Source organism: Littorina saxatilis, linkage group LG12 (genome assembly GCF_037325665.1).
Source record: "Littorina saxatilis isolate snail1 linkage group LG12, US_GU_Lsax_2.0, whole genome shotgun sequence".
Taxonomy (NCBI): domain Eukaryota; kingdom Metazoa; phylum Mollusca; class Gastropoda; order Littorinimorpha; family Littorinidae; genus Littorina; species Littorina saxatilis.
In genome coordinates, this window is record NC_090256.1 from 17,055,484 (window position 1) to 17,066,704 (window position 11,221).

At 37.5% G+C, this 11,221-nt stretch overlaps 1 protein-coding gene across 1 annotated transcript in view; it reads right to left on the reverse strand.

Moving 5' to 3' along the window:
- Positions 1–6,597: 6,597 nt before the first annotated feature.
- The window catches only part of LOC138981383 (ADP-ribosylation factor 6-like), a 14,438-nt gene continuing 9,814 nt past the window's right edge, over positions 6,598–11,221 (reverse strand). Inside the window, exon 5 of the mRNA XM_070354284.1 lies at positions 6,598–10,782. Coding sequence (XP_070210385.1) covers positions 10,538–10,782 — 245 coding nt within the window. The 3' untranslated portion in view covers positions 6,598–10,537. The remainder of the gene's footprint in view (positions 10,783–11,221) is intronic.

An 11,221-nucleotide genomic window follows, 5' to 3' on the forward strand; every position in this document is an offset into this window, starting at 1 on the left:
CGAAATATTTACTCCACGAAAAATTTACTCCGGAGTAAATATTTCGTACGAAACTCTTACTCCGAGTACACTTTTTGTACGAGAAAAGAACTCCCCAAGGCACGAAAAAATTACTCCCTCCACGAAATTTGTACTCCCCATTTTTTTTACTTCCAGTAAAAATCTCGTACGCAAAAATGGGATGCGGGCGAAGGGATAATGCCAATAAGTGATCTCGCGCACACGAATGTCGCGCTACCCTCCTTCCACCACCAAGACTAACAGGGGACAAGGGAGTAAAAATTTCGTACACCTGGCATGGGAAGTTAAATTGCTTGTGTTGGGGTGAAGTAATTTATTCGTTATTTATTCGTCAGGGGAGTAACATTTTTGAACGAAATGTTTACTCGGAACTCACCTGTCTTGGGGAGTAATTTTCTCGTGCAATGGGGGAGTGCTTTTTTCGTAAAGGGAGTAACTTTTTCGTACGAAATGTTTACTCCGGAGTAAAAAAATCTCGTGGGAGTAGTTTTCTCGTGTTACACCGGGTGTGGAATGCACGCCCGGTAGACCAAAGGAGACAACCGCTGTGAGAGGCGACGTGAGGAAGAAGGAAAGGGTAAACTCCCCTGTTTTTGTCTGAGTGGATCAATCTGCGTCTCTGTCCGTGTTGTGTGTGTGTGTGTCTCTCTCTCTCTCTCTCCTCTCTCTCTCTCTCTCTCTCTCTCTCGTTAAGTTTGTTCTTATTTGTACTGATAAATTCTTGGCTGTTAGTGTAATATTAGCGCTGTGTCGGGGTTGTTTTTTATTTCTTTTATTTTTTTATTTTTACCTCAGTTGGATGCAGGCTGCTTCAACCCCTCCTTTAACTTGTTTCTTCTTTTTTTTTTTTTTTTTCCTTTTTTTTTCCTTTTTTCCTTTTTTTTCTTCTTTTTTTCTTTTTACAATGGAAATATTCCTTATATTTACAATTCAATTTTTCTACTTCATATTTCAAAAATTACAAACACTGATCCCCGACAAGCCTTTCTAAAAATACTAACACACATTTTTCCAATTAATATTACGTGATTTACAAAATTTCTCATCTTTTTACAACTTGTGTCTTGATAGCCAAATATTATATCCTGCATTTTAAACTTAACCCTTAATCCAACTTTTTCCTCTATCCAATTTTCTATCTTCGTCCAAAACAACTTTGCCGGTATACACTCATAAAAAAAAATGTTCAACAAAATCAACTTCCGTACAACATATACAACATCTGTGATTTTCCCTGACTTGCATTTTACATAATAAAATATTTGTTGGATATATGTTATGTAAAATTTTCCATTGCAATTCTCTTAACCTCACTTCTTTAGAAACATAGGCAAGGGTCCAAATTTCCTTATCTACTTGTACACCAAACTTCCTCAACCAAAAATTATATACACAAGGTTTTTCTACAGCAGTAATTACACTTTTCTTTTCTATCTGTGCGCGCCTTCGTGTGCGAGGCTGGTACTCGTTGATTGTTCATACAAATGACAGACACATGGTTACAAGCGATAACGCGCAAAATACTGATTTATTATCTCTGCATCGTAATAGTATATAGGATTGCGATAACAGTATTTGTAAATGTGACAACAGTTTATAGTATTGCGGTAAAAAAACTAAACAAAAAGAAAAAGAGAAAAGAAAACAAATTATTAGACTAGCACTTGAACCCACCACCTAGGTTAGGAAAGGGGGGAGAAAATTGCTAACGCCCTGACCCAGGGTCGAACTCGCAACCTCTCGCTTCCGAGCGCAAGTGCGTTACCACTCGGCCACCCAGTCCACATATCAGACAGGATTTGTGACCGGAAGGTATATTGGAGATAATTTGCGATTATTGTATGATTTAGTAGATTATTTAAAAACAACAGACACTGCAGGGTTATTAGTTTGGATTGATTTTGAAAAAGCTTTTGATTCCATTAGTTGGGAGTATATGCACAGAGCTTTGAAAAGGTATGGATTTGGAGACGATTTGAGTCAATGGATAGCAGCCTTTTATACCAATATTAAGTCTTCCATAATTGTTAATGCAAAGGCTTCTACGTGCATATCAATTAATCGTGGTTGTAGACAAGTAGATCCTGTTTCACCATATTTATTTATATTATGTGCTGAAGTATTAGCCTGTAAGATACGCGAAAGTAATGATATACAAGTCGCGTAAGGCGAAAATACAATATTTAGTCAAGTAGCTGTCGAACTCACAGAATGAAACTGAACGCAATAACATTTTTCAGCAAGACCGTATACTCGTAGCATCGTCAGTCCACCGCTCATGGCAAAGGCAGTGAAATTGACAAGAAGAGCGGGGTAGTAGTTGCGCTAAGAAGGATAGCACGCTTTTCTGTACCTCTCTTTGTTTTAACTTTCTGAGCGTGTTTTTAATCCAAACATATCATATCTATATGTTTTTGGAATCAGGAACCGACAAGGAATAAGATGAAAGTGTTTTTAAATTGATTTGGACAATTTAATTTTGATAATAATTTTTATATATTTAATTTTCAGAGCTTGTTTTTAATCCGAATATAACATATTTATATGTTTTTGGAATCAGCAAATGATGGAGAATAAGATAAACGTAAATTTGGATCGTTTTATAAATTTTTATTTTTTTTACAATTTTCAGATTTTTAATGACCAAAGTCATTAATTAATTTTTAAGCCACCAAGCTGAAATGCAATACCGAAGTCCGGGCTTCGTCGAAGATTACTTGACCAAAATTTCAACCAATTTGGTTGAAAAATGAGGGCGTGACAGTGCCGCCTCAACTTTCACGAAAAGCCGGATATGACGTCATCAAAGACATTTATCAAAGAAATGAAAAAAACGTTCGGGGATTTCATACCCAGGAACTCTCATGTCAAATTTCATAAAGATCGGTCCAGTAGTTTAGTCTGAATCGCTCTACACACACACACACACACACAGACACACAGACACACACACACACGCACATACACCACGACCCTCGTTTCGATTCCCCCTCGATGTTAAAATATTTAGTCAAAACTTGACTAAATATAAAAAGGAATTGTTGTTAGAGATAGAGAGTATAAAATAAGTCAATTTGCAGACGATACAAACTTTTTTTTGAAAGGAGATCAAAATTCATTTGAAGAGTTATTTAGAGTAATAGATGAATTTAGCGAGGTGTCTGGTTTAAAACTCAATTATGAGAAAACTTGCAATGTTTGGTTAGGTTGTAAAAGAAATAGTAACACTGTGTATTTGTTGAATAAGCACATGTCTTGGAACCCATGTCAGTTCAAAATCCTTGGACTTTGGTTTACAAATGATTTGGCCAATATGACGGAGTTAAACATAAAGGATAAGTTTAATGAAGTTAAAAAGTTGTTTAGTATTTGGGCAAGAAGAAGCAGTACTCCAGTTGGTAGAGTTGTTGAATTAAAATCTTTGATACTTTCGAAACTGGCGTACTTGTGGATCATGTTACCAAACCCACCAGATAAGATGATTCAGGAATTGCAAATGATGTGTTTTGAGTTTGTTTGGGACAAAAAAGAGATAAAATAAAAAGAACTATATAGCTATTCACAATACCCAAGAAAGTGGCATAAGTTTACCTTCAATAAAGCATTACATTAGGTCACTTAAATTAACCTGGTTTAAAAGAATCAACAAGCACTCATCTGCAAAATGGAAACGCCTCTTGTTTTTGTCGTGTCCAAAAATGGAAGTGATACAGAACTATGGCCAAAAATTATTGAAAAATAGTACTGTTAATTCCTTCTGGAAGAATGTATTTGAAGCGTATGAAGATTTTTATGATAAAGTTGAAATAAATGAGCCAACAGAATTATTAGCAGAGCCCTTGTTTTATTCAGAAAAGTTCAAAATTGCCAAAAAGGTCATTCATTTTAAAGACTGGGCAGAACAGGGTTTATTTAAGGTAAAACATTTGATTAAAGAAGATGGAACATTTTTGAATTATCAAGAATTTCAAACAAAATATGATATTTAAATAAAAATTCTTGATTATTTTGGCTGCGTTAATTCGGTTAGGGTTTATACGCGCAAAAACGGCATTGAGTTTATTAATGCAGATGCAAAAGAACAGATGAAAGCTTTAAACTTTATTGAATTAACAATGAAAGGATCCAAATCGTATTATGATATAATGATAGGAAAACCTGAAATGTCAAAAGCATGTACAAATTGGGAAATATTATTGGACACAGAAATTGATTGGCAAAAAGTGTTCCGATGCACAAAGAAAATAAAAGAAGTCAAGTTAAGATGGTTCCAGTTAAAAATTATTTACCGAATTCTGGTTACAAACTCTATTTTAAAGAATATGGGGGTAACAACTAGTAACCTGTGCAATTTTTGCAATTTGCAAAGAGACACCATTATTCATTATTTATGGCAGTGTGAATTTGTTCAAACCTTTTGGAACAACCTTAAACAGTATATGAAAGAAAAATGTTTGAACTGCAGCAGGCTTGAGTTAAACCCCACACTTGTATTATTTGGACAAGACGGCATAACAAACACTGATGAAGGTTTTGATTGTATTTTATTGCAAGCCAAATTTTGTGTATACAAATGTAGAATAAATAAAGTAAAGCCAACATTGAACATTTTTTTTAAAGGAACTGGCCTACACATACAAGATCGATAAACATATCCACTGTACAGAATTGAATTATGGAAAATTTAGGCTGAAGTGGGCTTCATATTTTACCCTTGTAGAACAGCACTTATTATAATTGATTGTATGTTGTATTGAATATGTTTTATCCGTCATATCCACTCTAGCCATTATCATCTGACTTCTATGCATTGCATGGCAAATTGTAAAATTGCCTGAATAAAACATCTTTGAAGAAAAAAAAATTGAAGAAATAAATAAATGCATACATACATAAATGAAAAAAAATCAATGTTAAGAAATAAAGCACTCTCCTGTCACTAGCAACTTTTTCCAACATCAGGCCCTTAGTGTGTACTTCTCAATAAATACATCCGCAATCATGCACCCCCCCTCCCCCATCATCCATCTCCGCCTCCCACAAACCCAAATCTCCAACCGCATACCCCCCCCCCCTCCTCCCACATTCAAACAAACAAACAAACAAACAAACAAACAAAAACTGATGTTTCATCACCAATTATTTTTAAAATATAAACAGGAAGTTGGCCATATCAAGAGAATACCAAATTATTTGATACTGAAACTAACAACATTTTCTGTGCATGTTTATACATTTCCTTTCGTCAGTACCTGCATATTTGTAAAGCATTCATTGACAAAAGCATATTCTAACGAAAACACACACACACACACACACACACACACACACACACACACACACACACACACACACACACACACACACACACACACACACACACACACATATATATTTATAAAGAGATAGCTCCAGTCGGACATGGGGAACTTGGTCAACCTTGCTTTTTAGAAGCTGACATCCCATCTGGATGCTTCAATTAGATGTCCGTGAACATCTCCAGAGGGAATGTCACCTTGCTCCACTTATACTTTGGCCGCCATATTGAAAACAAAATGGCGGACATTGAAACAGGAATGTTCACACATTTTTGCTAATAATTGGTGTTTGTGGGTACATTTAGTGTCTTTTCCTATGTTTATTAATGTGATAAAGACGTTTAGAAATGTTTTATTTTTGTTGGACAAATGGAAAAGGCGATATTTGAAATTTTTAAGTTATTTTGCATATTCCATCTTAACAATTGGTTTCAAGACTCTTGACATTGTGAAATTCAGCAACATGTAACCATCTATAAGTTGTGAGAAAGCTTCTTGAATTGACTCAGACTCAGCAATTGTTGCCCGGATTTACGGAAAACAAGCAAACTAGCGGCAATCTGCTGAGAACGGGAACGTAGGATTCTCTGCGCAACGTTACTGACATCATAGTAGAAAGGCTACAGAATAATGACCATATATCCCAACAGTATTTGAAATAAGAAAATAAAGCGTTATTTATCAAAAAGATCAGCTCATCTAGCTCTAGACGGGCACTAAAGCTAGGTTTGTGGTAAGACGCCGGCCACCAAAGCGGTATGTCGTGGGTTCGAATACCGGCCGCGCATGGTGAGTTAAGGTGGAGATTTTTTTGATCTCCCAGGTCAACTTATGTGCAGACCTGCTGGTACCTTACCCCCCTTCGTGTGGAAAGATCTTGTATTAATGTCAGAGTTCGGTGGCTTATAGAAACACGAAAATACCCAGCATGTTTCCTCCGAAAGCGGTGTATGGCTGCCTAAATGGCGGGATAAAAACGGTCATACACGTGAAAATCCACTCGTGCAAAAACACGAGTGTACGTGGGAGTTTCAGCCCACGAATGCAGAAGAAGAAGAAGCTCGTCTGGCATAAAGTGTGCTATTCGTCCTTCAGTAGCAACACAAATTTGGCATAACTGCGTAAACGCCAACAAAGTCTATTTGAGGAAATATCGGGAGACCAGGGGACACATATTTCATCAGTGAGTGAATCTGAATCTATGATATAACATTTTATGAAAACGTTGACATGAGTTGAACAAGCCTGAGGACAATACATTATTATTATTATTATTATTATTATTATTATTATTATTATTATTATTATTATTATTATTATTATTATTATTATTATATGAAGTCTTATATCGCGCGGGTATCTCCAGACTCGGACTCAAGGCGCAGGGATCTATTTATTTATTTATTTATCATAGTGTGCAGTTGCTGACTTGCCTAAGACAGCAGTTGGCCCATGTCCGCTCATAACAGGCTCCAGCCCCTGTCTTTGACATCATGTGGACAGTGATCAAGATATGTCAAGCAATGACAAAACTATTTGAAGGCGTTTAACAAGCATCTGTACTGCGAGGCCAAAATGCTGCAATATGGCAACGCAAACGGAAAAGTTCGAAAGATGGGGGTCTTTCATTTGCACATACACTTTTTGAAGGTGATTAGGCGGTACATGAAATCTTCATGACTTGACGAAATCTTGAGCATTGGAGAAACCACAGCTCCCACAAACAATGCCGACAAACTCCCTTTGAAAGCTCTATGGGCTCTTCTTTGCCAGTTTTCCGCATAAAATGTCAGTTCTGGAGAACCTACATGCAACTGACCATGTTTGTTTTTCTGCGCCTCACACGATCACTTCGAGACAGTGACTGGCTTTTGTTTCTCCCTTCATTTGCTGAGATGCTCCAAAACTTCGCAGAATGTGATCACGTGAACTACAACACATGGGGAATCGGTTTTTTTTTCTTTTCTGGTTGATGTACATTGATCTGGAAGAGAAGTGAAACACTCGAACATATTCCACCGTTTCAGGAGAGAGTAGTTGGGAGTTAAGAAGATCAGAACCTGACACTATTTTCCTTCAACACACACTTCTCACCTCGGAACCTGCTTTTGCTGCCGGCATGGAACTGACCTTATGTCATGTGGGTGTTCTTCAAAAGAAACATACCGTGCAGATGCACACGTCTCGCTTTGGCATGTGCAACAGTGTGCCTGTGCAAAGAATACTGCAGAAACCTTATTTCACTGAAAGTTTTATTGCTTTGTGTGAGAGAGAGAAATCCGAAAAAAGCAATGTTGGTGCCGCCCACTGATCTTAATCTGCAGTGGCACTAAACTTAAGTCCTGAACTGAGACAATCTATAAATGACCTGTATCGTAAATTATTATAATTGTAGTTAGTTCATGTGTCCTGATCAAAGCCATCTAGCAAAATCCTGGAGAGAGAGAAGGGCACGGTGGGGGTGGGTGATGGTGGTAAGATACGTGACAAACACTGCGCATAAAAAAAGTCCGTTCATTCGATCTCTTTAAATCAACCTAGGTCGACCTCTCAAACACTAGATCTTCTTCTTGTCGTTCGGTAAAAAAATCCCCCATGTGTTCCCAGGGTTAGGTTTTTGAGCCAGGAACTAAGGGCGGGGTAACCCTGAAAGAAACCTAAGGGCTGAAGTCGGAGGATCTGGGCCAACAGGCGCACCTTAACCAACCACAGATCCACGCAAATCGCAAACACAAGATGAATCTGTCATTTCTTCGTCCACTTTTGGCATGACTATCCAGACTGCAGTTGCAAAAGAATTAACTCAACGGTATGACCTCATCGCAGCATATTGTCATTATTCACTGGAACTATATCTCAGTATTAAGAAAGTGGTTTGTTTTTACCTTTGTGTGTGTGTGTGTGTGGGGGGTGGCGTGGAAGGAATCGGGGGGTTATACACAGTTGTTGACATGAAGTATGGTTGGGCGTTTGCTCGCTACTGGACGCTTACAAGGTAGTTAACGGTAGAAACAAATCTGCATGCAACAATGTGGCAAAGGGTAAGTTTGAATGTTTAGTCACGCTTGTACCTTTGTGGTTGCTGTTTTACTTTTTTCAGTGTATGAGAGCTGAAGTTAGGAATCTGTATTTTCGTATATATACCGAGCAACAAAAGAAACGCGAAAAAATTCGTCATTGTTTGATTGACAAAATCTCCAAAAATTATAGAGTTATAATTATTAAACCACAAAAGTTTGATGAAGGCATGTTTGGCCTTGCTTTTGTGTGATTATTTTGATGCTGTGACTGTTTTAACACGTGGGACAATCAGGTTTAACGTTAAACACATAATGCGCGCACGCAGCACGTGCAAGTGGAGCAGGAGAAATCTGATGTGTGAGATGTGTTCACTAATGCATTTGCAACCAAAAGAGACCATGGCACGCTTGCTGCCAGTCTCACTTTTGAAACAGCCAGGATGCCAAGATTGACACCACCAAATAGCCAGGTCGATTTAAAGCTGGGGATGATCCAGAAGCGCTGGCATGTGCTTTAAACGTGCACATGTCAACAGTATATCACCTTCAGCAATGTTCTGTTGGCATTGGAGGCACGGCAGTTATGCAACGCGGTAGATTTTTCGCATTACCCCAATAAGACAAGATCGCAATTTCCTGCCACAACGTCTTCGAGATCGATTTAATACAGCCACTGACACTACCAGGAACATCATTGGAAGCCACCAGTGTCCGATCAGTGGCCAGAGAGCGCGATGAAGACTGACTGAGCAAGACCTCCAAAACTTCGTTAACGTTAAACCTGCTTGTCCCGTGTGTTGAAACAGTCGCAGCATCAAAATAATCACACAACAGCTATGTCAAACATGCCTTCATAAAACTTTTGTGGTTTGATAATCCTATCTCTATAATTGTTCGAGATTTTGTCAATCAAACATTGCAGAATTTGTTCGCGTGTCTTTTGTTGCTCGGTATATTTCAAAAGTGTAACAGAACATTCATCGAATCAATGTCTAATGAATCTGATCATTATATCTTCATTTACACTGTATTCAAGGCAAACATTTACTTGTTCAAATGTATCATTCCATGAAAGAAGATAGACGAGGGTAGAGGGTAAAACGTGTGTCTACTTTTTGTTTTATGGGTTTCAAAATTGTTTCTGATTCATTAAAAGTGTCACAAGTTATGCCTATTTCCGTTTCTGCATGTGAAGGCATATTGTGTATATTTTTAAAACAACATTCTCTTGAAAGAGAGCAGTTTAGCGGTTTATGTTTTTAACTTTTATTTTCGTTTTGTCATTGTTCATTGCATTGTGTTATTCTTTGTGTGTTTGTTTGTCCATTGTATTTTTATTAACTTATTAGTGTACAGCAAATTTGCTTCATGCTTAATCATAAAGAGTACCTTGAACAACAGTTAATGATTAACAGTTTGTGATATCAAGATAACGATTATTAAACAATAATGTGAACTTCGTTTCTCTTATTTAGATTTAATATAAAATGTGTTTGAAAACGTTCTTTTTTTCAATATTCAATTTGTTGAAAGTATTTTGCTTGCTCCCAGTCATATATAAAAAAAAATTGAAAACGTTCTTTTTTTCAATATTCAATATGTTGAAAGTATTTTGCTTGCTCCAAGTCATATATATGAGTTGACAAATGCCTGGCCGTAAAAGCATTGATCACACTAAAATGCTTTTAACATGAATGGTAGCATGTTCGCACCATTTCTGATGTCAAATATCTATTCCTCTCAAAAATACCTTTAAAATGAGATGCTACTTGACCATGTTATGTGCCATACTTGAATTAGCCGCCATCTTGGAAACTAAAAAGTCAGAAATGTGACATCCCCTCTGGGTGTCTTCTAAAATATTATCTGAAGCCATTAATAAAATAAAATTGCTTCTAACAGGCAAGGTTGATCAAGTTCACCTTTTTTTAAAGCTACAGTTTTGAGCTCTTACACTAATATACTTATTAGGACTTTTCACCAACAACAACAAGAAGTAACATTGACTGCCAGATGCATGTGCAATTGGATATCAGAGAAGGTGACGAAGCGTCAGTTATTTGAGTATTATTCACAGAAATACGGACGGAAACCTTTTGACCATGATACAAAAACAAAAAAACACTGATTCTCCTTGTGTATACGTGTGTGTGCGTGCGTGCGTGCGTGTGTGTGTGTCTACGTTGTTGCTGTTCTGACACCAGCCTCCGATTGGTCATCAGAATCAAAAAGTCCAGTCACTCTTAAGAAAGAGCTCTTCACAATTGAAACCGGATATTGCATCATTTTGCCGAGGGCAGCAGACGACACCAAAGGGAAATAACTTTCCCGCGCCAATTTGGCAGCGAGTTTGGAGGTTAGCCAGTCCAACGCAGAGTTAACGCCAACGAAGGTCAATGCCGTTGTCGGGAACACCTCCATATCTGTGTGAAATAAAGAACACGCGAACAGTAAGTCAACCGAAAACGATCATCTCGAGGCAAGGGGCATCGCAGAAGAAGAAACAAGTCGCGTAAGGCGAAATTACTACATTTAGTCAAGCTGTGGAACTCACAGAATGAAACTGAACGCACTGCATTTTTTCACAATGACCGTAGTCCGCCGCTCGTGCAAAACGCAGTGAAATCGACGAGCCTGTTTAGTGCGGTAGTGGTTGCGCTGTTGTGCATAGCACGCTTTACTGCACCTCTCTTCGTTTGAACTTTCTGAGCGTTCTTTTAAGCCAAACATATCATATCTATATGTTTTTGGAATCTGGAACCGACAAGGAATAAGATGAAATTGTTTTTAAATCGATTTCGGAAATTTTATTTTAATAATAAATTTTATATTTTTAATTCTCAGAGCTTGTTTTTAATCCAA